General features: G+C 38.2%; 1 protein-coding gene and 1 pseudogene across 4 annotated transcripts in view; both read left to right on the forward strand.

Moving 5' to 3' along the window:
• LOC141580112 (GTP:AMP phosphotransferase AK3, mitochondrial pseudogene) lies at positions 1–14,422 on the forward strand (annotated as a pseudogene).
• The window catches only part of KLHL7 (kelch like family member 7), a 70,088-nt gene that overhangs the window by 22,233 nt on the left and 32,710 nt on the right, over positions 1–15,145 (forward strand). For all 4 annotated transcript variants that reach the window (XM_003935114.4, XM_010345670.3, XM_003935116.4 and 1 more), the window contains one exon: positions 14,429–14,604. In XM_003935114.4, coding sequence (XP_003935163.1) covers positions 14,429–14,604 — 176 coding nt within the window. The remainder of the gene's footprint in view (positions 1–14,428; positions 14,605–15,145) is intronic.

Raw genomic sequence — 15,145 nt, forward strand, 5'->3', positions numbered from 1 at the left:
AATATCAGATTCCTGGTATGTGTATGTGCGTGTGTGTGTGTGTATGTGTATGTGTGTGTGTGTGTGTGTGTGTGTGTGTGTGTTTTATCCTCAAGGTGTAATTTAATATTTTAAAAGGCTGGTTACAAGTATCCTCATTTAACCGTAAAGATATTGTCCACTAAAACATTTTTTGGTAATAAAATTTAAGAGGAGCTTAGATGCATATTAACCTGGGCAGCAGCAAGCTTATTAAACATTATATCAACATTTTCTAAAACACGAAATGGCATTTATGATGGTTTTTCATGGATTTAAGACAAGGAATAAGGATTGCATGTGATAGTAACATGAATATGAATGTTTTATTTAAGCTCTTATGCTAAGGTCTATCACAGATGAGGCAACTTATAGTTACATAACTTGAGTGAGATCACATAGCTAGTATATGAAGGAGCTGGGGTTGGAACTCAATCTAATTCTTAGCTGCTATACCTTGCTGCCTCCCTATGTTGTCAGAATGCTGTTTTATACTAGAAAACATAACCCTAGTCTATAAATTAAGATACTGAGGGATTGCTGTAGCCATTCATTTTGAAGCTATTAATATTTTGTGTTTTGCAATAGGAGAAGCATAAAAAGTTGATCAGAGCCTTCCAGAGTGTGGTATGCTTTTCACTGTCTGATGATTCTTAGTGGCACATGAATGAATGTCCAGATCTTTGTCTACTAGCCCACCCTCATCTGCAGAATACGTTCCAGGATCCCATCCCCAGTGGATCCCTGAAGCTGCTGGATCCCTGAAGCTGCAGATAGTACTGAATCCTATATATACACTGTTTTGAGTCTATATATATATATGCCTATGATGAAGTTTAATTTCTAAATTAGACAGCAAAAGATTAGCAACAAGAACTAGTAATCAAATAGAACAATTATAACAATATGCCAGCATCGCTGCTCTTGTACTTTGGGGCCGTTATTAAGTAAAATAAGGGTTACTTGAACAAAGCACTGCAATACTAGGGTAGTCCACTTCATAACCAGAACCGTTACTTAAGTGACAGACAGGCAGGTAGGTTATACAGCGTGACTATGCTGGGCAAAGGGTTGATTTATGTCCCAGGCAGGATGGAGCAGGATTATGTAAGATTTTATCACACAACTCAGAGCAGCACACAATTTCAAACTTATGAATTGTTTATTTCTGGAATTTTCCATTTAATGTTTTTGAAGCACAGAGAAGTAAAACCATGGATGGGGGGACTACTCTAATTCCATTTTCCTACCCTTGCTGTGATTCAGAGGCTTTAAAGAAAGGGAAGAGCACTGGAATAGAAGTGCTAGGAAAGCAGGGAGGAAAGAAAAGTAGAATGAAGGAGAATATAAAGAGGGGTCAGAGAATCGAGTCAGTGCTAAGATACTTGACCCAGGGGAAAAGATGAGGGGTGCTAATGACAAGAAGGCAAAGCCTGGGGCAAAGGGCTCCTGGAGATGCTTCAGAATTTTGGCAAATGTCCTCTGTCCTTACTTTTCCTAGGCTTCCCTCCTAAACACTTTACTACTCCTTCCGCATACCCCCTCACTGTAAGCACAGAGAGAGAGAGATCTTGAAAGGCAGGTAGGAAATAAACAGAATAAACTTCAGGAGGAAATAAAAGTGAGGTGAAGGAAATAAACAGACTTAGCCTAATATCCAGAAAAGGAATTGGACTAGATGGAGCAGGAGAAGAAACAGCTATGCAGGTGAATATACTGATGGAATTTTATTTATTTTTTTATTTTTTGAGACAGAGTCTCGCTCTGTTGCCAGGCACCAGGTGCCAGGCGCCAGGCTGGAGTGCAGTGGCATGATCTCGGCTCACTGCAACCTCTGCCTCCCAGGTTCAAGCAATTCTCCTGCCTCAGCCTCTTAAGTATCTGGGACTACAGGCATGCGCCACCACTCCCAGCTAATTTTTGTGTTTTTTAGTAGAGACAGGGTTTCACCATGTTGGCCAGGATGGTCTCCATCCGCCCGCCTTGGCCTCCCAAAGTGCAGGGATTACAGGTGTGAGCTGATGGAATTTTTAAAGGTAGCCATGGGTCTATGTATTGAAAAGATCCCTGTGTTAAGAAATAAAAGGCCAATCTCTAATCCCACCTATACAACAGAGATACTCTGGCATGAGTCTTTCCATCTCTCTGGGCCATAGTTGGGGCTGCACTCATCAATAAGATTTATATTCATAAGATTTAAGCTTCCATTATATAAATAAGTATCTTCAGACAATATACTATAAAAAGAGAATTACCTTAATGAAGTTTTTAAAGATGATGGCTTATGTATGTTTCTATAACTCCCTGGCAATCTAAATTTCCTCCTGGGTGGTTCAGCTACAAAGAAAAATGGCTGAAATATAGGTAGGGAGTAGATGTGGCGGTGCAAAGCATAGTGTGGAACCTGGAGTGAGTCTATGCATCTTAGCCTTTGGGCTTCTGAGGAGACAATTTAGCAGTTTTGCCTCTGGATACCTTCTGACCTCATTATTTACAAAGCTGGGAGGAAGGACAGTACAGTAGCCTAGAAAGTTGCCTAATTCATGGCTAAGCTTGTGGCAAAGACAGTGGCCCAGCCAGGTAAGCCAAGTCACATAGCCCAGTAACTAGGGAAACTGCTTCAGCTTGCTTTCTGTTTAGCCCTGAGATGGCTGTCTTTGTCAGCTGACTGAAGAATTCCTATCTTAGCTTTCACCACCTGTCAATTCTCTGCTGACTCCACAACTGCTAAAGGAACCAGTGGCAGCTGATGGAATCGGGCACAGATCATATAAAAAATTAAAAGAAACCCAGTACCAGCCTGGCCAACATGGTGAAACCCCTATCTCTTCCAAAAAACACAAAAATTAGCCAAGCACAGGCGTGATGGCACACCCCTATAGTCCCAGCTACTCCTGATGTGGGAAAATCGCTTGAACTGGAGGAGGTTGCAGTGAGCCAAGATTGCACCACTACCCTCCAGCCTGCCTGACAGGGCAGAGTGAGACCCTGTCTCAAAAAAAAAAAAAAGAAAGAAAGAAAAAAATCCAGTAGTTTGAGGAACGGAAAACCAAGCTAAACAGCCAAAATCAATGGCTCCTGTAAGGCAAATTTAATGTAAGAAATAGAAGGGAACAAATTAACTGGCCATGGTGGCCCAGCTACTCCAGAGGCTGAGGTGGAAAAAATCACTTGAACCAGGAGGCAGAGGTTGCATTGAGTGAGCTGAGATTGCGCCACTGCACTCCAGCTTGGGCTACAGAGTGAGACTCTGTCTCAAAAAAAAAAGGGAACTTAAAAATACCCTATGCTTGAAGGGGGAAAAACATGGTTTTACAGTTTTTGACTTTCAATTGAATTAAAAAATAGAATGGATACTCTTAAAAATCAAACTTAAGAAGATCAAACAGAAAGTTGCCTCATGATACAAAACAGAAATGCAAAGAAAAGGAAGCCACTAGTGAGAAGGTAAAAGACAGGGAAGGAAGATACAGGAACTGTAGGAGTTCCAGAAGGAACAGATGGAGAAAGCAGTAATCAAATAAGACAACTTCTTTGGGCATAAAAAAAATAAAAATAAAATAAAATAAAATAAAATAAAACTAACTTTCAGACTAAGTTATACTGAGTACTAAACCTGATTGATGAACTAAGATATTCCTCCCCCAGATATATTCTAGTGATATTTTTCACCTTCAAAGACCAAAAGAGAGCTTACATGTGGGGTGATAAAAATATTGTGGAACTAGATAGTGGTGACTGTGGTACAACCTTATGAATATAGTAAATGTCACTAACGGTAAGTTTTATGTGTGTTTTACCACAATTTAAAAAAGTGACCCTACAGTTAGCAGGTCCCAAAAGAAACTCTGACATCCATTAGCAGTCACTCCCCTTTCCTCCTCTATCAGCCCTGGCAACCATGAATCTGCTTTCTGCCCCTATAAATATGCCAATTCTGAGTGTTTCATATAAATGGAATCATGAAAGGTGGCCCTTTGTATCTGGCCTCTTTGAACACAGTGTTTTTAGGGTTCATTCGTATTGTAGCATTTATCAGTACTTCATTTATTTTTATGGCTCAATAACATTCCAGTGCATGAATATACCAAAATGTGTTTATCCATTTACTAATTGGTGAATGTTTGAGTTGTTTCTAAGCCAGCACATTTTATAGAGGGAAAGGAAAGCACTGATTAACTTGGAAAAATAGAATTAAAAGTGCTTTCTGCCACCTGGTACCCTGGCTGTGGATCAGGTGAGCGCCCAGGCCAGACCAAAGCCCTACGGTTGGCACGGCCTTGGCCTCTGTCCATGGTTGCGGGGGCATCCCCACAGCTACTGCATGCAGTGATCATTACGGCCCCAGCCCTGGGATTAGGCAAGGGCACTGTGTTATTGTACATCACTAAGCACTTCAAGCTGGAGTGCCTCTCTAGCAGGCACTGCTCCAGGACAACTTGGTACAGGGCACAGAAATTGGTATGTAGCCAAGGCTTTTCTTGACCAAGGGAAACTCATCCCAAATGGCGTTATGACTTGGCCCTTCATGAACCGAAAAATCTCACCTAATAGAGCTGGTTTTCCAAGGACACTGCCATAGGCAGAAGCCCTAGATGAGTTTAACAGACAGATACAGTGATTAACTTGCATGTGCCCTTGGAGGTCATTTAAAAAACACTTCACTGCTTGTTGTTCATCTAGCCAATGGCTGAGTCTACTACATTGAATTTAACCCTCCCCAAACTGTTGACATTGCTGATCTGACTGGGAAGCCTCTCATTCAGCCTGAGGATGATAGACCAGAGACACAGTTATCGAGAGACTGAAGACTTATGGAGCCAGTCCTTGAACATTACCAGGAAAAAAGGGATGTTGGAAACATTCTCCAGAGCAGAAACCAACAAGATTTAACCCTATGTATATGCTTTCCTACAAACTAAAGTTCCACAAAATAAATCAGAAAGCCCCAGTTACTCCATGAGGAGAAATGATTATAACTAGTAAGATGAGCAGAATGTCCTTGTCCTTGGATTTAGAAGCTCCTTTTCCTAAGAATGTATGCATGTATAAATTCTTTGGAAAATATTATTTTTACAAATTTTATTCTGGATACTAATGATTTGCCAAATGAGTCAGGTACTGATCCATCTTTTGAAATCATCTAATGTGTTTTATCCAGTTACCTTCTAGAAATGTGCAATTCAGAAACATCAGCGGTGTCTAAACTTTTAAAACATCTGTTAGAGCAAAATTAAAAGAGCAATTAATATTCTTCTTCAGAAGAATAAGTGGTTGATAAAATTTTCATATTTTTCTGGAGAAAGTTTTTAAAAGTTACATGTCATTTGGGAAAATATCTCATAAGTTTTTGCATGGAGATATTTCTAGCCCTGTGGAACATGGTTTTGTGAGACATCATATCTATAAAATCCCAGAAAAAAAGCAGCTGGATTTACAGATCTGTTGCAAGATACAAATTCATTGCTGCCTTTACACTAAGAAATTTATAAGCTAGCCATATATGCTGTATTATTTGGTTGTTAAACATACCATCAGTTTACAGAATTTTCAATTTGCTATAGTTATCAATGAGCATATGGGAATATATGCCATAAAAGACAGTGGAGTTTTACCATCACCTCTCATATTGTCCCACTTCTCCTACCAAGTCACAGTACACAAGTATGCATCCTCATTGCCCCACTAAGAAATCTAAAATGATTAAGACTTTTAAATGGTTGCTCAGATGACACCAGCAGAGTTCTTTCCCCTTAAAATAGGGTGGCAGTGAATGCTACCAGGTATCAATGTGATCAGAAATAAAGATCTCTTTCAGGAAAGTCATTTTTCTGATTCCTGTTAATGTATTATGTAAATTCTTTTTATGCCTATACCTGTTTGCTAATTATGTTTGTTATTTATGCCAAGGGAATACTCCCCAGACATGCCTGATCTTTTATTTCTATTTAACTTGATGTGACCCTATTTGTCCGTCTTTTGTTTTAGTTGCTTGTGCTTATGGGATATTGCTAAAGAAATTTTTGCCCAGACCAGTGTCCTGGGGAAATTCCTGCAGTGTTTTGTTGTAATCAATTCCTAGTTTGAGGTCTTAGATTTAAGTCTTTAATTCATTTTGATTTGATTTTTGCATATGATGAGAGATAGGGGTCTAGTTTGATTCTTCTGCATAGGGATCCCAGCGCCACTTATTGAACAGACTATCTTTTCTCCAGTGTATATTCTTGGCACCTTTGTTGAAAATGAGTTCACTGTAGGTGTGTTGATTTGCTTCTGGATTCTGGATTCTGTTGCATTGGTCTGTATGTCTGTTTTTATGCCAGTACATGCTGTTTGGGTTACTATAGCTCTGTATTATAATTTGAAGTTGGTAATGCGATTCCTCCAGTTTCATTCTTTTTGCTTAGGATAACTCTGGCTCTTCTGTTTTTTTGTGTGATTTCATATAAATTTTAGGCTAATTTTTTCTACTTCTGTGAAGAATGTCGTTGGTGTTTTGATAGGGATTACATGGAATCTGTAGATTGCTTTGAGAATTATGGATATTTTAGCAATACTAACTCTTCCAATCCATAAACATGAAATGCTTTTCCACTTTTTGGTGTCATATTCAATTTCTTTTATCAGTGTTTTATAGTTTTCATTATAGACATCTTTCACTTCTCTGGTTAATTCTTGGTTACTTAATTTATGTGTGGCTACTGTAAATGGGATTACTTACTTTATTTCTGTTTTTTTGTTTTGAGACAGAGTCTCTCTCTGTCACCCAGGTTAGAGTGCAGTGGCGTGATGTTGGCTCACTGAAATCTCCACCTCCCGAGTTCAAGCAATTCTGCCACCTCAGCCTCCTGAGTAGCTGGGACTACAGGTGCACACCACCACACCCAACTACTTTTTTTCTATTTTTAGTAGAAACAAGGTTTTGCCTTGTTGGTCAGGCTGTTCTCAAACTTCTAACCTCAGGTAATCTGCCCGCCTCGGCCTCCCAAAGTGCTGGGATTATGGGCATGAGCCACCATGCCCGGCCCTTTTGTTTCTTTTTCACATTGTTGTGCTGTTGGTGTATAGTAATGCTACTGATTTTCGTATATTGATTTTGCGTCCTGCAACTTTACTGAATTTATCCATTCTAATAGTTTCCTTGTGGAGTCTTTAGGTTTCTCCAAATATAAGATCATATTGTCTGCAAACAAGAATGGTTTAAATTCTCCCTTTCCAGTTCTTGATGCCCTTTGTGTCATTCTCTTGTCTTATTGCTCTAGCTAGGACTTCAGTACTAAGTTGAATAACAGTGGTGAACATGAGCATCCTGGTTGTGTTCCAGATTTTAGAGGACAGGCTTTCAGTTTTTCCCCCTTCAATATGATACTAGCTATGGGTCTCTTGTATATGGCGTTTATTATGTTGAGGTATGTTCTTTCTATCCCCAATTTTTTTAAGGTTTTTATCATGAAAGGATGTTGAATTTTTTCAAATGCTTTGTCAGTGTTGACTGAAATGTTTATATAGTTTTTATCCTTCATTTTGTTGATAATGCTGTACCACATTGGTTGATTTGTGTATGTTGAACCATCCTTGCATTCCATAGATAAATCCGAGTTGGTCATGATGAATTATCTTTTTAATGTGTTGTTGAATTTGATTTCCTAATACTTTGGTTGATTTGTGTATGTTGAACCATCCTTGCATTCCATGGATAAATCCCACTTGGTCATGATGAATTATCTTTTTAATGTGTTGTTGAATTTGATTTGCTAATACTTTGTTGTGTTGAGAATTTTTGTATGAATGTTTATCAGAGATTTGGTGCCTGTAGTTTTCTTCTTTTGATGTGTCTTTGTCTGATTTTGGTATTGGGGTAATGCTAGCCTCATCAAATGAGTTTGAAAGTATTCCCCCCTCCTCTGTTTTTTGGAGTAGTTTTGGTAGGATTGGTATTAGTTCCTCTTGAAAGAAATATTTGGTAGAATTCATCAGTGAAGCCATCAGCTTCCAGGCTTTTCTTTACTGGGAGACTTTTTATTATAGCTTCAATCTCATTTATTTGTTATTGATATGTTCAAGTTTTGTATTACTTCCTGCTTCAATCTTGGTAACGTTGTATGTATCTAGAAATTTGTTCATTTCTTCCAGATTTTCCAGTTTATAGGCATATATTAATTGTTGCTCATAGTAACCATTAATGATCCTTTGAATTTCTGCAGTATCTGCTGTGATGTCTCATTTTTCATTTCCGATTTTATTTATTTGGATCTTCTCTTTTTTTTTCTTAGTCTAACCAAAGGTTTGTCAGTTTTGTTTTAACTTTTCAAAAAAACAGTGTTTTGGGCTGGGCACGGTGGCTCACACCTGTAATCCCAGCACTTTGGGAGGCCAAGGCAGGCAGATCATGAGGTCAAGAGATCGAGACCATCCTGGTCAACATGGTGAAACCCCGTCTCTACTGAAAATACAAAAATTAGCTGGGCATGGTGGCGCATGCCTGTAATCCCAGCTACTCGGGAGGCTGAGGCAGGAGAATTGCCTGAACCCAGGAGGTGGAGGTTGCGGTGAGCTGAGATCACGCCATTGCACTCCAGGCTGGGTAACAAGAGTGAAACTCCATCTCAAAAAAAAAAAAAAACCTTTTTGTTTTGTTGATCGTTTGTGTTTTTTTTTTTATTTCAGTTTTATTTCTTATCTGATATTTGTTATTTCTCCTACTGATTTTGGATTTGGTCTGCTCTTGCTTTTCTAGTTCTTTAAGATACATCATTAGATTATTCATTTAAGATTTTTCCTCTTTTTTGATGTAGGTGCTTATAGCTATAAACTTTTGCTCTTAGTACTGCTTTTGCTGTGTCCCATATGTTTGTGGATATTATCATTATCATTTGTTTCAAGAAACTTTTCAGCTTTCTTTTTAATGTCTTTACTGACCCACTGGTGATTCAGGAGCATATTGTTTAATTTCCATGTATTTGTATGGTTTCCAAAATTCATCTTGTTATTAATTGCTAGTTTCATTCCATTGTGGTCAGGGAAAATGCTTGATACTGTTTCAGTTTTTTAAAATGTTTTAAGACTTATTTCATGACATAGCATATGGTCTATCCTTGAGAATGATCCATGTGCTAGGAAAAGGATGTGTATTCTACAGCTCTTGGATGAAATATTCTATAAATATCTGTTAGATCCATTTGATCTATAGTGCAGATTAAGTCTGATGTTTCTTTGTTGATTTTTCTGTCTGGAAGATCTCTCCACTGCTGAAATTGGGGTGTTGAAGTCTCCAGCTATATAATGCCCTTATTTGAATGATACATGCTTTCTAAAAATGTTATAATGTGCTAAACATGTATTATCACTAGGCTATCAGGCATACATTAGTCTTTATTAGAATAAAACAAAATTTCATAACTGTGGCTATTTGTCTTTGGTCCTTTGCAGGGCCCACTCCATTCTACCTTCCTTTCTGCTGCCTTGATGTCTCACTGGCTCCTGAATGAGTGACTGTGTAATAATAAGTTTGTCTTAAAACAGTAAAAAAGAAAAAAGAAAGAACATCAATGTAAAAGAATTTACAGACTTTCAAAGAGAAGCAGTATAGTATATTACAAAAAATAACCATAAATTATTTCTATTCATAAATGTACACCCTTTTGCAGTGTGACTTGGTAGCTCCTCCCATCAAGAGGTAGAGTCTGTTTTCCTTCCTTGTAATCTGTATGTGGCCATATGACTTGCTATAGCCTGTGGGACATTAGCAAATGTGATGTTAGCAGAGGATAGAAAAATGTTTGTGCTTTGGAACTTGCTCTCTATTATTGTGGCTGGGAACTCTTCTGCTGCCATGAAAAGAGAGCTAGAGACCATATGGCAGAGATAACTATCCCAGCTGGTGTCTATAACAAGTTACTTAGAAAAGGAGAATCAGAATGCCATTAATTTTTTTCGGCAACACAAAATTAGAAGATAATATCATGAGGTTTGCAAATGAGAGGGAGAGAAAATTGCATTTCAAGGCATCATTCATTTGGGTATTGCAAGGAAACAATCACATGTAGCCCTTCTGAGAAAAGTATTGGAAGAAGTATTGAAGCTAACTAGCTAAGTGAGAGGTAAAGAGCTCAAGATAAGGATGTACTGGTTAGGTTTTATATTTGCAAGCAAAATAAACCACATTTTGCAGGTTCACACAGAAAGGGAATTTATGGAATGGCTAGTGAATAACTCATAGCATTGCCCAAAATCTCAAATCAGATTTTAAAAAGAATAAGGATTTGAACAACACAAACTTATTTAGCTAGATATCACAGAATGTTTTACCTAGTGATCAGAGAACACAGATTGTTTTCAGATACCCTTGGAGTATTTGCAATACTGATCAGCCACAAAATAGCTGGAGCATCTAAAAAAGAGGAGACGCAGGCCACATCCCCTGATTACCGTTCAGTAAAACTAGAAAATAACTATGGAAGGATAGCTGTTCTCTCTCATCCCATTCTGAACACTTGGAAATTTAACCAAAGAATTATTTAGAAAATTATTTTTTAAAGGTATTAAAAATAAACTTATAAGCTACATAGAAACATGGCAGTAAGCACACAATAAACTGAAATCTTTAGAATATAACCAAAGCATTTCTTAGAAGAAAATTTGTAGTCTTAAATTTTTTTCCAAATAAATGTATTTATTTTTATTCTTTATTGACTTATGTATTCTGCTCAGAGAGGTAGAGAAAAATAATTTATAAACACCTAATAAAAGTAGAAGAAAATATTATTTAAAATATAAATTAGGCCAGGTGTAGTGGCTCACGCCTGTAATCCCAGCACTTTGGTAGGCCATGGTGGGCAGATCACCTGAGGTCAGGTGTTGGAAACAGCCTCTCCAACATGGTAAAACCCCATTTCTACTAAAAATAAAAAAATTAACTGGGAATGCCGGCATGTGCCTGTAATCCCAGCTACACTGGAGGCTGAGGCAGGAAAATCACTTAACTCCAGAGGTGGAGGTTGCAGAGAGTCGAGTTCACACCACTGCACTCCAGCCTAAGTGACAGTGAGACTTCATCTCAAAAAGAAGAAAAGAAAAATAAATTAAAATATAAGTCAATAAAGTAGATAAATAAAACTAATAGACTGTAGATTTAGAAAAACCAAAGCTATATATTTCGAAGAATGGTATAAAATAGCCTCAGACTTAACACGTCTTATCAAGAAGACAAGATCAAAGAACAGCATCAAGAATTAGAACTATAGATAAGAAGGCAAAAGACAGTGACCAAAATTGTCTTTTTTTTTTTTTTTTTTGACAGTCTCACTGTCACCCAGGCTGGAGTGCAGTGGTACGATCTCGTCTCACTACAGTCTCCACCTCCCAGGTTCAAGCGATCCTCCTGCCTCAGCCTCTGGAGTAGCTGGGATTACAGGCATCTACCAGGACACCCAGCTAATTTTTGTATTTTTGGTAGAGACAGGGTTTCACCATGATGGCCAGGCTGGTCTTGAACTCCCAACCTCAAGTGAGCCGGCTGCCTCGGCCTCCTAACATGCTGGGATTATAGCCATGAGCCATCGTGCTTGGCCCAAAATTGTCTTAAGAAGCATAAAACCTAGCCAGGTGCAGTGGCTCATGCCTATAATCTCAGCAGTTTAGGAGACCAAGGCGGGTGGATCACTTGAGGTCAGGAGTTCAACACCAGCCTGGCCAACATGGTGAAACCCCTTCTCTACCAAAAATACAAAAATTAGCCAGGCGCGCTGGTGGATGCCTGTAATCCCAGCTACTCAGGACGCTGAGGCAGGAGGACCACTTGAACCTGGGAGGCAGAAGTTGGAGTGAGCTGAGTTTGTACCACTGCCCTTAATCCTGGGTGACAGAGTGAGACTCCATCTCAAAAAAAAAAAAAAAAAAAAAAAAAAAAAAAAAAAAATGTGTAAAACCTGAAGCTAGTAACCTCAGAAAAAATCAAAAAAGTAAAGATGTATTTATTTCTTATGGAGGCTTCTCCTGGAGAGTCCACAAAAAGATCTGGCAGTTCAGCAGCCTTTTCTCCAAAATCAAGAGCTGGGAGTTTAATGAAGTCATCTCCATGTCTGAGCACCTGAAGTCTTGTCCTTTCAACATTTAGAGCACAAAACTGACCCGATTCTTTTGACCAGCATGTGTGAGCCACGTGAGCAGGCCCTGGAGATCTTAGTCTCCACCTTCAGAGTCAGACCATTAGGAAGATACGTCCCCTAAAAATTCAGATGTCACCCAATGCACCATTCTTGGATTTCCTCTCAGAGTTCCTGAAGTAGGACAGAGTGTGGTTTTGAGGACTCCCTTCTGTAAACTGCCTATTTGCTTATCAGGGTGTATTGGAACATGCAATGTTCTTCAAAACCTCAACACAAGGCCTAAGAATTCCCTAAGCCATGGCCTGTACCATAGTACCATATTGATGACTCGTTTCCTTTTCTTTTCTTTTTTCTTTCTTTCAAAAATAGATTGGTCTGAGAAGAAAGTAACAAAAAAAAAAAATGTATTTCTTTTTTCTTTTTGAGAGAGTCTCACTTTGTCACCCAGGCTGGAGTGCAGTGGCTCCATCTCAGCTCACCTCTGCCTCCCGCGTTCAAGCAATCCTCCTGCCTCAGCCTCCTGAGTAGCTGGGATTACAGGTGCATGACACCACACTCAGCTGATTTTTATATTTTTAGTAGAGACGGGGTTTCACCATGTTGGCCAAGCTGGTCTTGAACTCCTGACCTCAAGTGATCCACCTGCCTTGGCCTCCCAAAGTGCTGGGATTACAGGCATGAGCCACCATAAAGATGTATTTTTAATTAGTGCTCCAGGCCTTTGAAGGCTTTATGGGTTAATTCTACCAAGCTTTCAAAGAATAGATTAATGCTTATTGTTATGTAAATTGTTCTAAATCTCTAGAAAGGGTAGAAAACTTGCCAGCTCATTCTACTGGGGTAGGGTTACCGTAATGCCAACAATGGATGAAGAAGGTGTGTCCATGTGTACAAACACTATGAAACTTTAGTTTTATTTAAAAACATTGATTTATTAATCCAAAAAAAAAGTCAAGAATACGCCTCTTTTGTAGAATGGTGATATTGGGAAAGGTTATGCATGTGTGGCAACAACAGGGACATAGGAACTGTGTAATGTTTCTTCAGTTTTGCTATAAATCTAAAACTGCTCTGAAAAAATGAAGTTTATTAATTTAAAAAATACTAATACTTTGTGACCAGCTAGGATTTACTTTTAGTATGACACAATGGTTCAATTATTTCAATGTTAAGGAATCTAGTAACATAATTTACTATGCTAACAAGCTGTAGGAGAAAAATGAGTACATAAAATTATAGCAACAGATGCTGAAGGTACCTTTGTGATTTCAATACCCATTTCTGATGTTTAAATAAACAAAAATAGTAATCCTTAAAATAGGAATACTAGTGGGTGAAAATATTAGAAGTATACAGATAGAACCAACTTTTCACCATGATCATCAAGTTTGTCATGGCGTTCATTAGTACATTTTACAAAGGAGGTGGAAAATGCCAGCTAATCTAAGTTGATAGCAAGCATCAGCTTTGAGAACCTTTATGGTACAAAGATGAAAACATCAAAATTCGTTAAATGAAGACAATGTGAAATTGAAACATGGAAAAACAGATAATGAATTGAAAAAAGTCAACATGATTAAGGATGCCTGCTGCAAGATCCCATACAAAAATAATTCATAGTTTTGTATAGAAGAGGGAGCAGACTTTTTCTGTAAATGAGCAGAAAAGTAAATATTGTTAGGCTTTATGGGCCACATGTCCTTATCTCTCCTCCTTTCCTTTCCGTCTTCACTTTCCCCTTCCCTCTTCCTCTTTTTTTTTTTTTTTTTTAACAACCTTTCAAAAACATGTAAAAACTATTCTTAGCTGTTGACCCTACGAAACAGGCTATGGGCTAGATTTTCCCCATGAACAGTACTTTGCAGACTTCTGATACAAAAGTGTATATCTGAATAAATTTGATGTATGTCATGTTTTTATGTAGAGCTCCTCCATGCTGTAGAAGTTGTCCCAGAGTAATGCAAAAATTCAGTGCAATTCTGATTAATATCACATTGAGATTTTGTAAAGTAGACTGTGATAAGCTTATTTTAAAATTTGTCTGCAAGAGGAGATGTTTTAACAGTAGCCAAGAAAAGTTTGAAAAAACATTGAGGGGGTCTTTTCCTACAGAATATAAAAACTAGTTCTTTTATAAAACAGTATAGTATTGGCACAAGAATAGACAAATCAGTGAAACAGAAAAGGATCCACATTTATAAAATTCATTCAACTAATTCTTCTGAAGTCATGCTTCATCTTGAATGTATACTTGGTTTTTCTAAAAATGATTTTGTATTCTTTTATTTTCTTTTTTTGTTTAGGTATAAGTGTGCTAGCGGAGTGTCTAGATTGTCCTGAATTGAAAGCAACTGCCGATGACTTTATTCATCAGCATTTTACTGAAGTTTACAAAACTGATGAATTTCTTCAACTTGATGTCAAGCGAGTAACACATCTTCTCAACCAGGACACTCTGACTGTGAGAGCAGAGGATCAGGTGATTAAAGTGCCTTCTTAACGTTTTTCTTAATAAAAATGACTTTATTGATTTCTTATAACTCATGTTTGGACACATGACAAGAGAAAGAGTCTATTAGAAAAGAATGTTTTTTACACTAAACAGTGAGTATTGCAATCTTAGATGCTTGCCAGGCTGGCTCTTTGAGAAAGAGGCCACTTCATAGAAATGAAACCATTGGGTACCATGGTAGGCAGAACAATACCATCCCCAAAGATGTCCACTTCCCAATCCCCAGTATCTAGAATATATTACCTATGTGGCAGATAGGACTTTGCATATGTGACTGAGTTAAGGATTTTGAAATGAGATTATTCAAGTGGGTCCAGTGTAATCGTAAAAAGCCTTACATTTGGAAGAGGGAAGCAAAAAAGGGCAGCATTAAGTGGTGCAATGTGAGAAAGACTTGACTAGCCATTGCTGTCTTTGAAGGTGGAAGGAGACCATAAGCCAAGGAATGCAGGCAGCTGCTAGATGCTGGAAAAGGCAAGGAAGTCGTCTCTCCTATAGAGTCTCCAGG

The sequence above is a fragment of the Saimiri boliviensis genome, chromosome 10 (genome assembly GCF_048565385.1).
Source record: "Saimiri boliviensis isolate mSaiBol1 chromosome 10, mSaiBol1.pri, whole genome shotgun sequence".
NCBI lineage: Eukaryota > Metazoa > Chordata > Mammalia > Primates > Cebidae > Saimiri > Saimiri boliviensis.